The 20,144-nt window shown below is 55.8% G+C and overlaps 6 protein-coding genes across 6 annotated transcripts; 4 read left to right on the forward strand and 2 right to left on the reverse strand.

Moving 5' to 3' along the window:
* Positions 1-2,442: 2,442 nt before the first annotated feature.
* DCS_07772 (uncharacterized protein) lies at positions 2,443-4,608 on the forward strand (the record flags this gene model as incomplete). Its single annotated transcript, XM_040805056.1, has 1 exon — positions 2,443-4,608. The coding sequence occupies one exon, from the start codon at positions 2,443-2,445 to the stop codon at positions 4,606-4,608; it is 2,166 nt and encodes a 721-aa protein (XP_040655160.1).
* A 675-nt stretch (positions 4,609-5,283) lies between these two features.
* DCS_07773 (outer membrane protein) lies at positions 5,284-7,037 on the reverse strand (the record flags this gene model as incomplete). The annotated part of the gene is made up of 4 exons (XM_040805057.1): positions 5,284-6,530; positions 6,586-6,772; positions 6,830-6,949; positions 7,005-7,037. 4 exons carry the CDS (start codon positions 7,035-7,037, stop codon positions 5,284-5,286), a joined length of 1,587 nt encoding a protein of 528 aa, XP_040655161.1.
* Positions 7,038-8,098: 1,061 nt separating this feature from the next.
* DCS_07774 (ubiquitin-conjugating enzyme) lies at positions 8,099-8,800 on the forward strand (the record flags this gene model as incomplete). Its single annotated transcript, XM_040805058.1, has 1 exon — positions 8,099-8,800. The coding sequence occupies one exon, from the start codon at positions 8,099-8,101 to the stop codon at positions 8,798-8,800; it is 702 nt and encodes a 233-aa protein (XP_040655162.1).
* A 1,830-nt stretch (positions 8,801-10,630) lies between these two features.
* On the forward strand, positions 10,631-13,204 carry DCS_07775 (uncharacterized protein; the record flags this gene model as incomplete). Its single annotated transcript, XM_040805059.1, has 2 exons — positions 10,631-10,940; positions 11,022-13,204. 2 exons carry the CDS (start codon positions 10,631-10,633, stop codon positions 13,202-13,204), a joined length of 2,493 nt encoding a protein of 830 aa, XP_040655163.1.
* Positions 13,205-15,834: 2,630 nt separating this feature from the next.
* Positions 15,835-17,872, forward strand: DCS_07776 (uncharacterized protein; the record flags this gene model as incomplete). Its single annotated transcript, XM_040805060.1, has 4 exons — positions 15,835-16,368; positions 16,413-16,838; positions 16,921-17,057; positions 17,143-17,872. 4 exons carry the CDS (start codon positions 15,835-15,837, stop codon positions 17,870-17,872), a joined length of 1,827 nt encoding a protein of 608 aa, XP_040655164.1.
* Positions 17,873-18,116: 244 nt separating this feature from the next.
* On the reverse strand, positions 18,117-19,792 carry DCS_07777 (uncharacterized protein; the record flags this gene model as incomplete). The annotated part of the gene is made up of 4 exons (XM_040805061.1): positions 18,117-19,090; positions 19,190-19,317; positions 19,417-19,604; positions 19,670-19,792. The coding sequence occupies 4 exons, from the start codon at positions 19,790-19,792 to the stop codon at positions 18,117-18,119; spliced, it is 1,413 nt and encodes a 470-aa protein (XP_040655165.1).
* Between the last annotated feature and the right edge of the window lie 352 nt (positions 19,793-20,144).

Here is a 20,144-nt window from a genome sequence, read left to right on the forward strand (position 1 = left end):
GGGTCCGTTCCAGGCACAAGCACTATCACGCCATCTTCTGGCTGTATTCACCCGTGCACAACAAGCATTATTGTTACCGTTACATCCAATCAACCTCCTGACACAGCGATTACCACTACAGTTTCCGGTTCGGTTCCAGGAACAAGCACAATTACACCACCCGTTGGCTGTACCCACCCATGTACTACAAGTATCATCGTAACGACAGTTCCGGATGCAGTAGTAACAACTACAGTTTCCGGTTCGATCCCTGGCACAATTACAATTACACCGCCCGCCGGCTGCACACATCCATGCACTACAAGTATAATTGTAACGACTGTAGCAGATGTAGCAACAACAACGACAGTCACTGGATCTGTTCCAGGCACAAGTACCATATCGCCATCTTCTGGCTGTATACACCCTTGCACAACAAGCATTATTGTTACCGTTACATCCAATCAACCGCCTGATACAGCGATTACAACTACGGTTTCCGGTTCGATTCCTGGTACAAGTACGATTACGCCACCCGTTGGCTGTACCCATCCATGTACTACAAGTATTATCGTAACGACAGTTCCGGATGCAGTAGTAACAACTACAGTTTCTGGCTCGATTCCGGGTACAATTACAATTACACCGCCCGCCGGCTGCACACATCCATGCACTACAAGTATTATTATCACGACTGTAGCAGATGTAGCAACAACTACGACAGTCACTGGATCTGTTCCAGGTACAAGCACTATTACACCGTCCTCTGGGTGTATTCACCCTTGCACAACCAGCATTATTGTTACCGTTACATCCAATCAACCGCCTGATACAGCCGTTACGAATACAGTTTCTGGTTCAATTCCAGGTACAAGTACGATTACGCCACCCACCGACTGCACCCACCCATGTACTACTAGTATTATCGTAACGACAGTCCCGGATGCAGTAGTAACAACTACAGTTTCCGGTTCGGTTCCTGGCACAATTACAATTACACCGCCCGCCGGCTGCACACATCCATGCACTACAAGTATCATTATAACAACTGTTGTGGATACGGCAACTACTACAACAGTTACTGGATCCGTTCCAGGCACAAGCACTATTACGCCGTCCTCTGGCTGCATACACCCATGCACAACAAGCATAATTGTTACCGTTACATCCAATCAACCCCCTGATACAGCCATCACAACTACGATTTCCGGTTCGATCCCAGGTACAAGTACGATTACGCCACCCGCTGGCTGCACCCACCCATGTACTACAAGTATCATTGTAACGACAGTTCCGGATGCAGTAGTAACAACTACAGTTTCTGGCTCGGTTCCAGGTACAAGCACAATTACACCACCTGCCGGCTGCACACATCCATGCACCACAAGTATTATTATAACGACTGTTGTAGATACAGCAACAACAACGACAGTCACTGGATCCATTCCAGGCACAAGCACTATTACGCCTTCCTCTGGCTGTATACACCCTTGCACAACAAGCATTATTGTTACCGTTACATCCAATCAACCTCCTGATACAGCCATCACAACTACAGTTTCTGGTTCGGTTCCAGGTACAACCACGATTACGCCACCCACTGGCTGCACCCACCCATGTACTACAAGTATTATTGTAACGACTGTTGCAGACACGGCAACAACAAGTACCGTTTCTGGCTCGGTCCCTGGCACAAGCACGATTACGCCGCCGCCTAATTGTACCCATCCTTGCACAACGACCGTTATTGTCACTGTAACAACGCGTCAACCCCCAGATACAGCTACAACTACAACAGTGTCCGGATCCATTGCTGGTACAAGTACGATTACGCCGCCCGTTGACTGCACTCATCCTTGTACTACTAGTATCATTGTAACAACGGTTCCTGATACAGTAGTGACGACAACTGTACGAGGAACCCGTGTTGGCACGAGCACAATTACGCCACAGACAGACTGCACTCATCCCTGCACCACAAGTATTATCGTAACAACGGTTCCTGACACCGTGGTGACGACAACTGTAAGTGGGACTCGTGTTGGCACGAGTACAATTACGCCACAGACAGACTGCACTCACCCCTGCACTACAAGTATCATCGTAACAACGGTTCCTGATACAGTAGTGACGACAACTGTTAGTGGAACTCGTGTTGGCACGAGTACAATTACGCCATCGACAGACTGCACTCACCCCTGTACTACAAGGATTATTGTAACGACAGTCAGGGATACGGCAACAACAACAACTGTAGGAGGTACAGCCCGTGGAACAACTACTATCACGCCGCCACCCAACTGCACCCATCCTTGCACTACCAGTGTTATCATCACTACAGTTTCCGTTCCGACAGAAGCGTGTATACTGTCCACACTACAACCATCATGTGCACCAGCCTCACCATCTGGATTTAAGGCAATCTACTATCCAAATGATGTCGGTACTGGTGGCATCGGATCCATGATTGGACGTGGTCCAAACTCCTATCTTAACGATTCCCCAATAGCGGAAGCACTAATAAATAGGATATCAGTTCCATACGTCGTGTGCACTATTCCACCGACTCCAAATCCGACCTGTCCATTCCCACAGCTTACTATTAATGGCTGGACATATCTCGTCGGGTGGACTGGAACAGTATACACAATCCCAGTGGACGCAAATAACTTTACATTTGTTGACCAAGGCTACTACGTACCACCGACAACTGGAGTCTATACGTTTTGCAGTCTTGTTGATAACGGCGCTTACCTATTCTTTGGCGATGGAAATGCATTCGAATGTGATACTGGTATAGTCGATCCGAATTCAGTACCAATCCTGGAACAATACTATACGTCTCAACCTACTGGTGGTTCCATCAACCCACAGAAATGTGTTACGAAGTCCTTAGTAGCTGGCTATGCCTACCCCTTCCGCTTCGTTTTCGGCCAGTGGGGCGTAGGAGGTTATTTCAACTACTTTACCGTTTCACTACCCGGCCAACCTGTGATTAATCCTGCCGACAATACGCCTGATAATTTCACCGGCTACGCTTATCCGCTCCTCTGTACTCCGCAGCCTCCCGATAAGATAGTAACAACAACAGTACCTGGAACCCGGGTCGGCACTTTAACAGTTACACCAGCAACAGACTGCACTCACCCCTGTACTACTAGTGTTATCGTTACGGCACTCCCTACGGGGGCGTGTGTGCTTACTACGTTGCAACCCTCTTGCGCACCAGCCTCACCATCTGGATTTAAGTTATACTATTATCCAAATAGTCTCGATACTAGTGCTATTGGTTCCCAGATCGGACGCGGTCCAAACGGCTATCTTAACGAGACTGCGATAGCAGAAGCGCTTACCAACAGGGTCTCAATTGCATTTAATTCAGTTGGATCACCATTCAGCGTCCCAGTGAATACAAATAACTTTACATTCGTTGACCAAGGCTACTACGTGCCACCGACAACTGGAGTATATACGTTCTGTAGCCTTGTTGATAACGGCGCTTACTTATTCCTTGGCGATGGGAGTGCGTTCGATTGTGATACAGGTGTCATCAATCCGGCCTCAGTACCACTCCTAGAACATTACTATACGTCCGAAGCTAGTGGTGGTTCCATTAACGGTCAGAAATGTGTTAACAAGTCCTTGGTGGCTGACTATGCCTACCCCTTCCGCTTCGTTTACGGCCAGTGGGGCGGAGGGTTTTTCAACTACTTTACCGTTTCACTACCAGGTCAACCTGTCATTAATCCTAGTGGCAATACGCCTGATGATTTTACTGGCCGCGCCTATCCGCTCCTCTGTGTTCCCGATAAGATAGTAACAACAACAGTACCTGGAACCCGGCTTGGCACTCAAACAGTTACACCCTTAGCAGGCTGCACTCACCCCTGTACCACTAGTGTTATCGTTACGGCAATCCCTACAGAGGCGTGTGTGCTCGCCACGTTGCAACCCTCTTGCGCACCCGCCTCACCATCTGGATTTAAGGCATATTACTATCCAAATGATGTCGGCACTGGTGGTATCGGATCCATGATTGGGCGTGGTCCAAACTCCTATCTTAACGATTCCCCAATAGCAGAAACACTCATAAACAGGATATCTGTTCCATACGTCGTGTGCACCATTCCACCGACTCCAAATCCGACCTGTCCATTCCCACAGCTTACTATTAATAGCTGGACATATCTTGTCGGGTGGACTGGAACAGTATATACTATCCCAGTGGACGCAAATAACTTTACATTCGTTGACCAAGGCTACTATGTACCACCGACAACTGGAATCTATACGTTTTGTAGCCTTGTTGATAACGGCGCTTACTTATTCTTTGGCGATGGGAATGCTTTCGAATGTAGTACAGGTATAGTCAATCCGGCTTCGATACCAGTCCTGGAACAATACTATACGTCTCAACCTACTGGTGGTTCCATTAACGGTCAGAAATGTGTTACGAAGTACTTAGTTGCTGGCTTTGCCTACCCCTTCCGCTTCGTTTTCGGCCAGTGGGGCGTAGGAGGTTATTTCAACTACTTTACCGTTTCACTACCAGGCCAACCTGTCATTAATCCCGCTGACAATACGCCTGATAATTTTACTGGCTACGCTTATCCGCTCCTTTGTGGTTAATACAGCATCCGGAAGGTGACATATCATAGCAACGTCTGTTATGAATGCTCATGCTGATTCGGGTGGGACAATTACTATAACATGGCTCATTATTAGATAGCTTTAATACATTTTTTTTCAATCATATCATGTCATCTTGCCCCGTGGTGATACTTCATAACCTAATTCACTTTGCTGCAGCACAAATACTGAAGTTGGAGAGAAACTGTCAACAGGGGTGACGAGGTCTAGATTAGCTAACTGGAAGAATACGCCAAATCTGGAGGTTGATGTGCCATAATTAATTGACTATTCAAGGTAGCCTGAGTATGTCGTGGTCTTCATATGCTCGCTGCATTGAAGTACCTACCAATACCTGCCATTGTAGAACTCTTGGTCCTTTTCCTTATAAGCTTCAAATGAAGTGGTATTATGTCACCACCACGGAGTACACATCAACGTAATAGTAACACCCCGCATAAAGTAGGTTCACTTCAACTTATACGTGTACACACGAGGCTATCGGTTGATGGCAGGATGCTGCAAGAGATGATCCGCACGCACGCGACAGAATTCTCCAGTGTTATGTCAGTTTTATTCGGCGACATCGCCGTCTGTCCGCGTGGTGCGGATGGTTTCGAGGAGGGCGGTTTATGCGAGGCTCAACATGACTCCATCGTCGCCGTCATCCCACCTTTACAAGAAATTGATTCCTACGCCCAATTGCAGTCCCTTTGTTCCAATCTCTCCTCGTCGGAGAATCAGCGGCAAACTAAAATTCAGTTCGAACCTCGCCACTGGGTGCGCATAAACAAGGCCCACGCCAGCTGCCATGCTCGGGGCACCTGTCAGCAGGTTGCCGATCGCATCGATCATGCGTTCGCGGGCAGCCTTTGCAGTGAGACCAAGAGAGTCCATCTTCGTTTCCATCTCATTTCCTTTGCCATTTTTCGTCAATGCGACAAGTCGACCGCCATTGGCAAACAGCTGGAAGCGCAAACCGGAGTCAGGGCCTTGGTATGGTAACGGGAGGAGCAAGTTTGCGCTTCCGGCGGCAAATACATCTCCGCCGACCGAGTCCTGACCGTCGCGAGGTCCTAGTCCACCAAGCTTGAAGCCACGGACGTCAGTTGGCCCACCAAGCAGGAAGCGATCATTCAACCGGCTCGGGAAAGCCTTGCCGCTGAGGTCGAAGCCGACCGGCAACGGGTACAGCAACCCCATTCTCAAGCCGCCGCCGATGGAAATCCCCGTCCGCTCGGTGATTCCTGGTAGGGGGATGGGGACGGCACCGCTCATTTCGAGCTCACCCTTGGAGAAGGCAACATCCCCTGCCAGCGGTCCAACTCCAGCCACCTCCAGCACTGACCGCAGCATGTATCCGTCTTGCGGGAGCTGCGGGTTATCCCGTCGCTCTCTGTAAAAGGTGTGCTTGATGGCGCTCTTGATCGTATCGCCGGCATCGGCTCGCACAGTTGGGCTCGCGCCATCGGACAATCCTGTAATTTGGCGCCACGCACCGGAGTACTCCAACGAATGGGTGTCGCGTTGGGCGGTGAGCCACGAGAACCGTACGGAGCCGCCTTTCACAACCTCTTCGTGCGATGCCCACGGTTTCTCGGCCGCGGACGCCAGGCCCTCCAGCGAGACGCGCCTGTCGGGGTCGCTCAATACCGGGGCGCTTACGTTGGCGCTGTACGCTGATCTCGTCCGCGTTCCCGCCTTGGCGTTCAGCGTGAGCATCTCGGCACCGCCAAGCATATTCCGCCACAAGAGGGAGCCGTACGCAGAGCCTTCGCCGTTGCCGACGTCGGTTCCGGTCTGGAGCTTGAATCGCCCAAGTTCACGGAGGCCAACGGAAATGCTGACGTCGGACGGGCTTGTAGAAGGATCCACCTGGCTAGATTTCGAAAGATATATCTCCGGCGGCTCTCGTAATATTTCTAGCCAGGTCAGCACCATGCTATCTGAGGCCGAGCCGGCCGAGACGCAACATACGCAACCCAGAGAGCTTCGCGCTCATGGTCTGCAGCTTGGAGAGCACCTCGCCAACATTCGACGGCGGGTCCGAGCTGTCGCTAAGCAAGGGACTAAAGATGGGATCAAGGAATCCGCGCCGAATATTGCTTGCGCCGGATACGTGGATTTCGTGGACCGTCATTGGCATCGACATCTGATCTGCCATCTGCGGGGGTCAACAACCTGAAGCGAGTTCATCGTCGCGGCGTGGCTATCGACATACAATGTTCCCAACCCTACGTTCCTTGGCCCTGGTTTCGGCCGATTGGAACTCGGGCATAGACCTTGCGTGCTGGAGCACATCGTGGGCGTCGGAACGCAGCTTGTCGAACGGTTCTTGGAGCTAGACGAGTGATCAACTTCGCTTCGGCCACTTATCAGCCAGACTAGCCTCGTACCTCTACTCCGTTTGGATTGATATCTCGCACCATGCTGCGGTCGTGAAGGACCAGCTCTCTGGTCTACGGCCCGATTCTTGCCGTTGTCTGGTCGTTGGAAACTTGTCGAGAGGGCGCAGGCGTGGATCCGTACCGAGTACAAGTAATTGTGCAATAAGTACGGAGTACTCCGTACGGATACTTACAGTACTTTGTTAATACGTACTTACTGTACGGAGTACTCCGTATTGGTTCATACTTGGACGGTATTAGTACACAAGTATTTCATACTACTCCGTACTGGCAAAAGGCCGATGTGGCGCAGGCTTGAGGCTCAATGTCAAGTGGCGCGGCCTGTGGGGCCCTCCACCGTACTTATACTGTAGCAAGCAGTTGTACGGAGTACAAGGTATTATTGTACATTACTATACTTATTTAAGTACAACTAGTTGTAACTAATACTTGCTTAACTACGGAGTAAGTACGGAGTAATACGGAGTACATGTATCTTAATTACGGAGTAATACGGAGTACATGTATCGTAAGTACGGAGTACATACTGTACCCAAGTACTCCGTATGGTCGTACAAGTATGGAGTCATGCCATCACGACACCATCTCCATATCTCCGAATCCGTCGTCGCCGACTTGTCCTGTGGGGCACCACCCCTCTGCTTCATCGTCCCTTTGTTTCGTTCGCAACAGACTCATCCGCAGCAACGACCCTCCTTTGTCGACTGATTTGTGCCATACGGCAAGCGTCCCTGCAGCGGTCTCCGGTGGCTGCTATTGCATCAGTGCCTTCTCTCCAGCAAAGTCGCGTCGGTGCGAGATCACGCGCCCCGTCTTGCTAGCCAGCTTGCCTCTGGATCCTTTCATGAACCTCGCCCCATGGCCACCAAGGCGGCACAGAAGCGGGCATGTTGAATCATTTCCTGCGACGTCAGAGACGTGACGTGACGTATACTTGCTGACGGCCGTACCAGCTAACCCGCGAGTACATGACAATTTCAGAGAATCCGCCACCGTATATCACGGCACACCCGTCCGAGTCGAACATTCTCGAGTACTTCCGCCAGCCCCCTCCCTGCCCTCTCTGACGGTCGCGCTGACACATGGGAAATAGATGGCACTATGTCATTACCGGACCCGAAGACACTCCCTACCATGGGGGTCAATATTGGGGTACGCTCATGTTTCCTCCGAACTACCCGTTCGCACCGCCGGCCATTCGAATGCACACCCCCTCTGGTCGCTTTCAACCATCCACTCGACTCTGCCTCTCCATTTCCGATTTTCACCCCAAGTCGTTCAATCCCGCCTGGGAGGTGTCGACCATCCTCATCGGCCTCCTCTCCTTCATGACGAGCGACGAGATGACGACGGGCTCCGTCTCGACGACGGCGACGGAGAGAAAATATCTCGCCTCGCGTTCTCGGTGGTGGAACTCGACCGGCGGCGGCTCACACGCCAAGAACCCGGCGCAGAAGGGCAACGTCAAGGCGGGCGACGGGGGGGCCAAGTTTCGCGGCGAGTGGCCCGAGGTTGACGCGGAGAACTGGGAATGGATCAAGAAGAACAAGCTTGATCCGGCGACAGGAAACCGTTTGGACGGAGAGAACGGCTCATCATGCCGGCCTCAGCTCGGGATAGCGAGCCCAAGCGGAAACCAAGCTCAAGCAGTCGTGGACGCTGTGGTGCAGCAGCGCGATGCTGGCCGCGGCTGGATATACCGGAACAAGCTGCTTGTTGCTGGTGCCGCTATTTTCATTTACGTCCTCATCGCAAGGTTGGTTCATGGTGATGGCTTGGCTTAGAGAGCGACGTTGGCAGCGTGTGTTGGGCGTCAGTTCGGGAACCATGGGCAATAGTATGGAAATATACATGCAGACTCGCGTCTTGCTTACCCCCAGGTGCTCGTTGATGTTCGTTTATTTCGTCGCTTCCCCATCACTCTCACCTGTGCGTGTGCGCCTGGACGTCGAGTCCATCGACATGCACCGTCGTACGGTCCTCATCCGCGCTTGTCAGGCGACTGCAGTCACCCCACGCCGGGATCGAACGACGGCTTCCGCCTGGCTCTAGAGGAACAGGCGCATCATCAGCGCACCGCTCCGGGGTGGTGGATGGTACTATGGAAGTTGTTCTGGGCGTTTGATGCCTGAATCTGAACCGTGGGTTGCTTTGGGATTCTATGGGATTCTAAGACACGATAGATGGAAACAGTCGGGCGAGCAACTAAGTGGCGGCTGATGCTTAGACCATGCCATGCACGAACACGGACAACTGTGCCAAAGGATATATGGTAATGAAATGGATCACTACATGCACTGACAAGATTGGAAGTATCTTACTCAAGCCAAGTCTTGCGGTAGAGTGTTGTGGTCGATGGCTGTATGATTAGTTCGTCCCTCTGGGCGGCAAGCGCCCTGTTAAGGGGTTTTACGGTATTAGTACTCCGTGCAGTAACTACCATTGTTGGTAAGTTCTGCGTATTCTTGCCAGGCAGCATCGTTGCAGGAGCACCGCATGTTGAAATTTGGCCACGACTATTACAGGAGTACATGAGTTGGAAATACAGTAGCAAATCGTGCATGGCTGTTGTTGAAAGACTGATCGTAAACAAATATCGAGTGTGGCATTCTTTCGATATTCTTGTTGACGGTGTAATAGGGCGATCGACACTTGGCACAACGTGGTGGCGACGGTGGCGAGTTCTGGAGGCATCACCACTTTCAAACTTACTGTAGGGGGCGGCACTGCACTGTAAATGCGTGTACTCTATCCGTACATCTACAGTAAGTACTTACAGTAAGTATTACTATAGGTGTACAGTACAGTACGGAGCACTCCGTACAGGTACTAGGTACCTAGTACTCAGGTAGTAGGGGAGCGCTGTACTTACATATCGTGTACAGTACTTACACGCCATGTACAGTACTTACACGCCATGAACAACGTACGTTGTACTTACAGTACTGCGCATGGTATTTGAGGTACAAGTAAGCAAGTACTGGTACTGTGCGTAGCCGCAGACAATTTTACAGCGGTTTGCTAGCGGGAACGGAGCGGCAGGGGCGCTGGGGCCCATTGTCTACAGTACTACCTGTCATAGTGCCTAGTACCTAGTTAAGGTCAACCTTTGTGACACCCGACATTAAGTATACCTAGTAGGTAATACTCTATTACTTACCTAACCAGCGACCCGACCACACAGCTAGCTTGGGAAAATTCTGTGATGGAGTTCCCCATTTTATTTCTCATCACCCAAGTCGGTTGAGCAATATTAATACCCCGTACCAGGTCGACGCTCGCCTCGAGTGAGTCTTCGCTTGATACCTGTGGTCCTCGAATCGGCTCCGCTCGACTCAACGGCCGTTCGCTCCGACAGGGCCGCCTTGAAGCCAGCCTCTCATGACGGCACAGATGCCCTGTGGCCTAATCCATCGTCTGGAGTGGGCACTCGGTAATCAAAGGCTCCAGAGCTGAGCCTGCTCCGCACAAAACACAACCCCCCACAGCAGCCTGGTCTCGCCGACCACTGGATCCTGCTTTCTCGACCCACGTACGGCGACCGACTTTTGACATCGAACGCAAGCAAGCGACTGCAGGGCCTCCCAGCTTCCCTCGACCGCTCGCCCTGCACCATGGCGCCGCCAAATGGCTCCTCCAAGCCTCGGAAGGCTGGAGCCAGCAAGCAGTTGACCAAGCCTGTCATGCCAGCGCTGCCTCTGCCGTACGTGAAGCGCCAGGCGGCGGCGGCGGCGGCGGCGGCGGCGGCTGCTTCGAATCCCACGCCCCCGCCATCATCGTCCCCCGAGCCCAGCGTCGAGAAGCACCAGGTCAACAGAGAGGGCAGGGGCGACGAGTGGCAGTTGGCCGAGACGAAGCTGGGCGATGTGAAGCAGCCGAAGGTCTCGAGCGCGGATGCGGTGACGAACGGATCGGGGCCAATCGGTAAGCCCGCTAAAATGCCATCGCTTCCTCGTTGGCCCAGCCTGGCCTGACCCTTCGCTGACGTGTTCCTCGACCTGTCAGACATGCCGGCGACGGGTGGGCAGGATTTTACTACGAACGGCAAGGCAGAAGCAGGCGAGCCCGCCACCCAGAACGCCGTCTACGGATCCGCCAGGATGCAGGTGGTTGGAAACGTGGCCCAACAAGCCGTAGACCTTGACGGCCCGTCGGAGACGCCCATCGCCGTCAACGGCGTCGACCACGACGGCCACGGGCAGAGATTTGACGCCGGCAAGTTTCCCCGCCTTCATGTCTGGCATCACCGCCTACTGACTCCCAGCAAAGCTCCGTACTACCCTGCCAAGGTGGCCAAGCATCCTCCGCCACCCGCCGTCTCGCCGACCCGCTACCAGATGCCTCCTCCTTTCCTGCCTGCCAACCGGCCGATGGGCAGCCTGGCAAACGGAGACATGTCTCGTGGCCCGCTCCCGCATCCCCCCAACCCTCCGCACCACATGCATCAGTCGCACGCAAGCAATGGAAGCATTCACTTTGGCACCTTCCACGACTCCGAGAGCTCGTCTCCTGCGCCGCCACACTCTGGAGGCATCGCGCCGCCACCCGGAATCCCTGGCCCCGACGGCCGCCCTGCCTACATGGGCCATGCCAGCAACGGATTCCCCCCGATGATGCCTTACGGTGCCGACATGATGCAGGCAGCCGGCTTTGACAACTATGGCCGCCCCCCGATGGCGTACGGCCCGATGGATCAATACCCGCGTTACGGCAATACCTTTGGGCACTCGACCCCCCACAGCTTTCACGGCTCGCAGTCGTCTGCCCATCCGGAGGAGGGTGGCATCTACGGCCAGTTCCCCCTCGGTGCCATCCGCAACGGAGGCGTTCCGCCCGGCGAGGAGATGCACGCGCAAGATCTGCAGGGACGCATTCTCTTCCCCGCCGACCACCCTAGGATGATGCACAGTCAGGGACCGCCCCCGATGCTCCCACACGGCGACGATGGCGACGGTGTCCTCGGGTACCTCCAGCAGGCGTTTGCGTCCCCGGAGCTCGCCGACTGTACGCTGGAGCTTCGGCACGCCGACGACGGCGCGAGCCCGGTTCGGATCCCCGGTCACCGTCTCGTATTCGGCCGAAGTCCCGAGCTGGCGGCTCTGCTTCGCAAGCAGGGTCTCCCATCGGCCGCGCCTGACGGGTCCGCGCGGACTCTGCTCGTTGAAACCGACGACAGGTGGGTGCGTTCCGACGCCTTTTACATGGCCGTCCAACGTCTCTACGGCTTCCCGCTGCTTCATCACGTCCCGCCCCACGGTCACGGCGGCGCCGATTCGGCCGACGTGATGCAGGCCGGCTCGGTCAACGAGCAGTTCCAGTTCGCCCTGTCGTACGCCGCCGCCGGTCGTCTCCTCGACTGGGCTCCCGTCATCCACCGAGGCTGCGACGTGGCGACGCAGCTGCTCAGCTGGCAGACGATGGAGAAGGGTCTCGAGTTTGCCCTCGACGGCTGCAAGGACGACGGCACGCACGAGTCGTTCAGGTACGGAGACGGGTCGCGAGCCATCCTGAACGCCGTCGTCACCTACGTGGTCCACAACCTCCCGCCCAGCTTCAACCTGGACACGTCGGCCGACGAGCCCTCGCACTACGCTCGGCTGCCGATGCACCTTCCTCCGCCTCCCACGGCCGCGCCGGCGGCGACGAGTGCCTCCGAGCCGGCGATTGCGAGGGGAACGTCGGTGCAGCTCGGCAAGGGCCGGCGATCGCAGCAGATCAACAACATTCAGTTTGGCGACCTCCTGCTCTCCGAGGACAGGGCTGCGTTGGAATCCGAAACGCCAAAGGCCACCAGACAGGCGCAGCCGGTGGCGCACGCCATCCTGTCCCGCGTGCTGCTCAACCTGCCGTTCATGCAGCTCAAGATGATACTGGAATCGTCCGGGTCCGGCAACGTCAACGGGTGGGCGAACACCGAGACGCGGTACGGCATCGTCAAGCGTGTTGTGGAAGAGCGCGAGGCTCGTCGCCTTCGATTGCTCGAGGCGGTCGCGAGCGGGCGTGTGACGGTGCGCGAGGCCATCAGAACGGGCCTTCGGCGACCCATGCCCCACGACATGGGCCGCTGGGGCGCCCTCGGATGGCAGGAAGAGATTCTTCCGTACGGCATCAACGACGGACCGTCTCTCGGCCGCACTTGGGTTCCGCTGATGGAGGTGCAGAACGGGTCGGCGGCCGACTATCCGTGAAGGCGGCGGCGAATGCTCTGACGAATTACGACGTTTATTGACAAGATGGCAAATCGCCGAGGCATCCCGCTCGCATGAAAAGGCACCGGCGGTCATCGCATCTGCTCGGCGGGCCGCGTTACTTTCTTCTCTCTCTTGCTACTTCCACCCACCGACCGCCACGACGGGAATCTTTTGTGCTTCTTTCTCTTCAGGCTCATCGTTGTTGTTTTTTTTTTCATACACGCAACCTGTTGCTGCGATCAGGCGTCGGGTGTCTTGGAAAGCCCCGCGCGGAAGCTCTCTGCGTGTGGGCGGGAACCATTGGCGGCGAGAAAGCCGAGGCCAACGCCCACGCTGCGTTCTAGGGCCGTCCGACCCGGTCCGGCCCCAATGGCAGCTCATAAGGCATGGCGCCGCTCGGTCCGGGGAAGCGTGGATGGCACGAAAAGCTTGCGCCGGTCTTCCGCCATGGACGCGAGGCACGCAGTCGAGGGTGACGAGCGAGATGGCCACGGCAGGCCGGCTGTCGTCATGCGGCGAGGTCGAGGAGGAGGGCTTCGTCCGAGACGGAGAAGGTGGCTGATTCTGCGGGATGCGAGCGAGGGCATGCGGATGGTGTCGATGTAGATATCACCTCTACCAGTTAGGACGCAATGGCGGCCATTTTTTCGTGAAGGGGGGGCATGCGGGCACTAGCATGGTAGAGATGACTTGGTCGTGCGCGGGAGGGATCATTTGGATGGGCATTGCCGGTTATGTTCGTTCGGAAGCGTGATTACTATCCGGATTTGCGGCATTCCTTTGCAGATGAGCATGGCAGGAGAATACATGACAGGTACGGAGTACTTGCAATGTGAAGACGGTCGTCTATTCATCTTCGCCGGCCACGAAGGGGAGGCGATATGGGGGAGAGAGCGGGCCGGAAGAAGGGATACGGAGTGCTCTGTGCAGTCGCATTTTACTTGTGCTGCACTTGTAATGCCACTAACCTTGGCACGAGCACTTTGTGTTAGCCTACTAACAAATTCGCAGAAGTTGCCTACAAGTAGTACGCGGTAGGTAGGTAGGTAGGTAACCATGTATTGCTGTAGTAGTACTAGCACACGCGGCAAGTGGCAGGTACAGTAATATGAGTCGTACATGTCGTAGGTGAAGGCGTAGGTGTACTGATGTATATCTATCAACGGAGTATTTACGGAGTGCAAGAAAGTGCCGATAATGCAGATGTTGATTTCTCGATAATTCCCCAGGACGGAGTATTATTCCTTCCTGGACTTGGGCACTGTATTGTATGTACTGTACGTACTTGTCCACCTGACATACAGCATTAGTAGCTACTTACGGAGTACTGTAAGTAGGTATTAAGTACGTAGGTGGTGATACTACCAAGGACGAAGGGTAATTCCAAGTAAAATTGTAGGCAAAAGTATTAGAGCGTGGTGGGGTCACTTTTTCTTGTAATCAACTTCATTGCATTCAAGTACAGATGAACTCTTGCATTCAAGACATTCTATTAGCAACAACGAACAGCAGCCTACATTTAAATTATGAGTACAGCTAACATACGCTAAGTAAGGATATAAAAGCAATATAGTGATTTCGATAGATGTTTGAGGTGTAATTATTCACGCTTCTTGAGAACTACATACTTAAGACTTAGACTTGAGCTTTTCTGGCTACCCTACAGCTGCTTTTCTTGTTTCTGGAGAGTTCTCTTTGTCAAGCAGTACCCAAACCGAGCTGCTGATTGGCCTTTGTCTGTACCTGGCCCACATTGAATGTTTACCAAATGGCACAGTAAGTGCCTGAGTACATAAGTATACAGTACGGAGTAAGTATTGTACGGAGTACATGTACTTACTGCACGGAGTACTAGTTGTAGGCACAATGTATTACTTACTTAAGTACTTAGGCCGTGTGGACTCGGTACTTAAGTACAGTACTACAGTACCCCGTACCTTCCTGCTGGCCCCTCGACGGCGGACGGCAGGCCCCCCCACCCACATGTAGAAGTCGCGAGCCGAGGTCATTTCAGTACAATGTAGGAGTACATCGCACTTGCCGAGCGAGTAATACGGTAATTCCGGCTTACTTTCTCACGCGTCGTAGCATTCCATCCTTTCTCCCCGTCTTTTCCTCTCATCTTTTCTCCAGATCTCCTCCCCTCGCAGACGGCACGGTACCCCGAGGCGTCTGTCACGCCACGCTGGGCGACGCGATTACGAAACAATTCGTCTCTTCCCGCGCTCGGCGATCCTTCTCCTGCTGGAGAGGAAAGCGGCTACGAGTTCCCCAGAGCTCTGGGTTGGGGCACGACGATTGCTCGTACTTGTGTACTTACTGTACATGTGTTGATGCTGATGGAGCCGTGACAGGCGACCTGATCCAATAAGCTACAGAAACCAGCGAAACATTGGCGGATACAGGCGACGAGGAACAACAGTGCTTTGCCCCTCATCGTAATTACAGCACAGTGCTTATTTTGGGCTTACCTGCCTGGGACGCTGAGCTTGTGATTGCTGGCCTTCCAGCGAGCCAACGCGTCACCACGGCCTCGGCAAGAATCAGCCCGCCACGACACGACGACAGCACAACCACATCGACTTCTGCAGGTCGCCGCGCTACTGCGACGCCAGCCGCGGGCCACGATGACATCGTTTACGTCTGCGACTTCCTCCGCCGGGGCTCCCTCACGTCGGCTGCCGCCTTCGTCGTTGTCGACCTCGGGCCCCGCCTCCCATGCGCCGGCACCCGCACCAGCGTCCATCGATCCGGTCCTGCGCAACACGCTGCGCTACACCGTCTCGGCGCGCGAGTACGCAACGCTGCACAAGTACATCCTCTCCCGATCGCGTCTCCTCCGTCGCAATTCGCCCAGTCCCGCCGCCGTCGACAAGGCTCTCTCGTCGGGTAGCGGCACGAGGGGTGGTGCCCACGCCGCCCACGGTCACGGTCATGGCCACTCGCATCCTCACCCTCACACCCATGCCGCCGCCGGCGGTGGAGACGAGTACACTGCAAAGGCGGTGAGGCACGCCCTGCGCGTCTTCGCCGTCACTTGGGTGGGCATGAAAGGCTGGGAGGCCATCGCGAGGAGGATGGCCGGCGACAAGGAGCAAGTTCCCACCGCTGCCGAACCGGTCTTGCCATGCTCCGTCTTCCGAATGCTGACTTCGCCTCCAGTGGAAGCCCTCGCGGAAACGGCAAGAAGGCACCGTTTTACAAGTCTCCCGCCCTGAGGCTATCCCTCTCCCTCTCAACCATCCTCCTCCTCTACCGCATACTCTTCCGCTTCCTCTCTCGTCTGCGCGCCCATCTCATGGACCCCCAAGTCGCTCCCTTCCGACGGCGCAACCCCCGGACGGCGGCGACCCTGACCTCGCCCTACGCGCCCGCCGTCGGTGCCTCGCTCGCCGGCCTCGCCCTGGGCGTCTACCCGTCGCAGCAGCTGCGCGTGTCCATCGCCATCTACATGATGATCCGTGCGCTCGAGTTTGGCTGGAACGTCTGCGAGGGCGAGGGGCACATATGGGGCATGAGGAACGGCAAGAAGCGGGAGCGGCCATGGTGGTTTGGAAGCTGGATGCTGCAGCCCCTGACCTTGGGGCAGCTGCTCCATTCCTGCGTCTTCGACAAGGACTGCTTCCCGCCGGTAAGTCTCTGATCTGTGCCGCTGCCCGACCATCTTCCTCGGTCTCGTCGAGGCTCCACGCCCCTGCTAACGAGGCGAGCAGGCCTTTGGCAACTTCATCTCCAAGAACTCGTCTGCCTACATCCACGAACGCCCGGCAAACTGGCCCGCGCGCATGGAGTGGCCCAAGGCGCGCGAAGTCGTCGACAGCCTGGCCCGGATGGCCCACCTCAACTGGCCGTATGTGCCCCTTCGCACTCCCCCCCTCCCGCAGCCGGTTCGTCCGGCGGATGTCGACCGAACGAAGACTGACCTTCTCGTCCAGGGCCTATGTCTCCCCCATCCTCTTCCCCGGGAAGGAAGTGCTCCCGCCCGTGCTGAGGTCGGTCTCGCCCCTGTCGTCGCAGGCACACCCACTCATCAGGTCGCTCTCATGCGCGACCTTACACCCATCGGACCCGTCCTGCCTCCGGACTTACCTCACCTTCTGGCTCAACTCCTTCCCGCCGCTTGCCCGATTCTTCCTCGTCCTCTACTCGGGCCTCACCATCCTCCCCCGCCTGAAGACGTTCTACCACTTCCCCGTCGCCACGGCCCAGCGCATCCTCGCGCGGGCCCTCCGCATGTCCGCCTTCGTCACCGGCGCTATTTCGACGGCCTGGGCGTCGATCTGCTTCTTCCAGGCCTACCTCCCCCGTCATGTCCTCGCCACCCAGAGGTTCTTCCTCGGCGGCTTCTTCGCTGGCCTCTGGGCCTGGGTCGAGCGTCGTCATGGACGCGGCGTCTTCCTCTACGGCGCCCGCGCCAGCGTCGACAGCCTGTGGAAGGTCGGCGTCAAGCGGCGCTGGTGGAAGGCCATGAAGGGCGGCGACGTCTGGGTCTTTGTCCTCGCCCTCATGGTCACCGGCGTCGTCTACGAGCGGGACGCGCGCGCGATTCGCGAGGCTGAGTGGCGCAAGGGCATGAGCTGGGTCAGGGGCGAAGGGTGGAGGGACTGGGCTGCGGAGGAAAGCGATGCGGAGGACGATGGTGACGAGAATGGCAGATTGGGGTAGGAGGGCCATCGTCAGCCGGCCGCACTCCTGACCATGGGGTTTGACCAAGCTCAAGTCGCTCGTTACCATGTTCCCCATGGGCGTGTGGCGAAATCGGCTCACGGCGTGCTCGCCATCGCATACATGATACATCACAGTATCCCCATCCCCCCTTTGATGCACATATCCTAATTGCCATCGGGAGTGTATCAAAATGCACTTTATTCTCGCAGGCACAACTTCCATCCTGGATCCTGCCTGCTAGCTACATGATGACGCACGAGTCCCTGACGGGCAGAAGGCGGTCCCTGACTAGGTGGGCCCAATTCTTCTCCACGGCGATCGAGTGTACGCTGCAACTTGTTGGAGCCCCTTTACGCTTCTCTTCCTTGTCCATCTCCGTCCCACTAGCGTTCGTGTCGAGGGCGCCGCTGTCAACGAGCCGGTCAAACTCGCGACCGGCCACCTCATCCGCCTTGTACGAGAGCAGCTCCCTGTTCCAGCGTGAGTCGATCCACGGCCAATCGCTGATGCAGGTATCCTCGTCGCCGTAGCTGGCAGCATCGTCATCGCGGGCTTGCCGCAGGGGACCGGCGGCCAGCTGATTGTACTTGCCCGACAGCCGAGACTTGGACCGGATTCTCATCGTTCGCGGATGTCTGATGGATCTGAACGACTCGAGAATCGTTGGGATGCGTTGCTTGAAAGTTCCGCTGCCCGTCGCATCGACGTGCTCCGTCATCCGGCCAAGCAGATCGCCGAGGATGAGACCATCCTCGACGCACATGGCGCCCCCCTGGCCAAGATAGGGAAGGGTTGGGTGAGCAGCGTCACCGATGACGGTCACACAACCCTTGGACCAGAATGGGAGATCTTGGAGCGTCAACAAGGGAAAGCACACGACTTCATCCGCCAAGTCCATCAACTCCCTGAGCTGTGGCTGCCAGTCGGCCATGCGCTCTCGCAGCAGCTCTCGGGCGTCCCCGCGCTCGCATCTGGCGTTGAAGTCGGCGTCGACGACGCAGACGACGAGGTTGAAGAGCTCGCCCCCGCGGAGAGGGTACCATATCACCTGCATTTCGGGGCCGAGCCAGAACAGGCAGGATGACGAGTGGAGGATCGACCGGAGGGTCGGAGACGACAGCTGAGGTTTCGTGTACAGGGCCCGGTAGGCGAACGCGTTCGCTCGTTGCTGACGGATGGAAGGGTGCATCAGGGACCGGACGGTCGACTTGACGCCTGCGAGGCGTTAGCAACGAAGCGAGAGACGCCAAAGCCAGGGCAGCCGGGGCAACTTGCCATCGCAGGCGATGATGGCGTCTCCATCGACCACCTCACCGGTGGTCAATCGAAGCGATGGGGTGTCAAAGTTGACGGCGCCAACGTCGCAACCGAACCGAACTTGGACGCCAAGTCGGCGGGCTTCGTCGAGAAGAACGGTCAAGTAATCGGCCCGCTGCATCAGCCTGGACTCGTCGTCAGCAGCGCATCTTTTTCTCGGCTACATTGCTGGGGTAGGAGGGGGGGTGGGCGCGGGGGATGATGACGAGGCCGGTGACACGCACAGCCAGGGAGCGGCGTAGAGCTCGCCGCAGCGAGTAAAATCTCGCTTGACGAGCACGGCGCCAGTGGAATAATGCATCGATATGGCGCTCGTGGCGGGACCAACGGCCCTCTGGATGTGCTTTTCTAGGAGACCCAATACCTTCATTACATGGGCCGCATTGGGAGGCACCTGGATTCCATTGCCGACCTGCATTGATAGAGTCGTTAGATGGCAAGCAGAGAGAGCATCGAACGGGCTCGAGAACTTCATACAGGCCCGTTGGAGGGGAACCGTTCGAGGACTGTGACACGAACGCTCTTGTAGCGCGCTAGGGCAATGGACGTCGTCAGGCCGGCGATTCCGGCGCCGACAATGAGGACGTTTAGCTCGGGCATGATATCGGCTCAACGCGTGCAATGGTCATTGGAACGAACTCGTGCCGTCCGGTCGATGGTCGACGCTCGAAGAGACGTTCTGCGCGTAGGCTGGGTGGGATGCGGCAGCCCTGATGAGTTGATATTCTTGACGTCGGCGACTGCACCTGCACCCGCCTCTGACTCTACCCGCAAGTAACGGTAGGAACGTCATGGTGTCGACGATGGATCGGGGGATGCTGGAATCCCGGAATGGCAGCATCCGGTTGTGCGAAAAGCCCCCTGTAGTACGAAGCTGAGGCCAGGCAACAGTCCTTATTGTTGTTGTAATGTTGTTGTATTGTCGTCCTTATTGTGGTTCATTGACAATCGC

Source organism: Drechmeria coniospora, chromosome 03 (assembly GCF_001625195.1).
Source record: "Drechmeria coniospora strain ARSEF 6962 chromosome 03, whole genome shotgun sequence".
Taxonomy (NCBI): domain Eukaryota; kingdom Fungi; phylum Ascomycota; class Sordariomycetes; order Hypocreales; family Ophiocordycipitaceae; genus Drechmeria; species Drechmeria coniospora.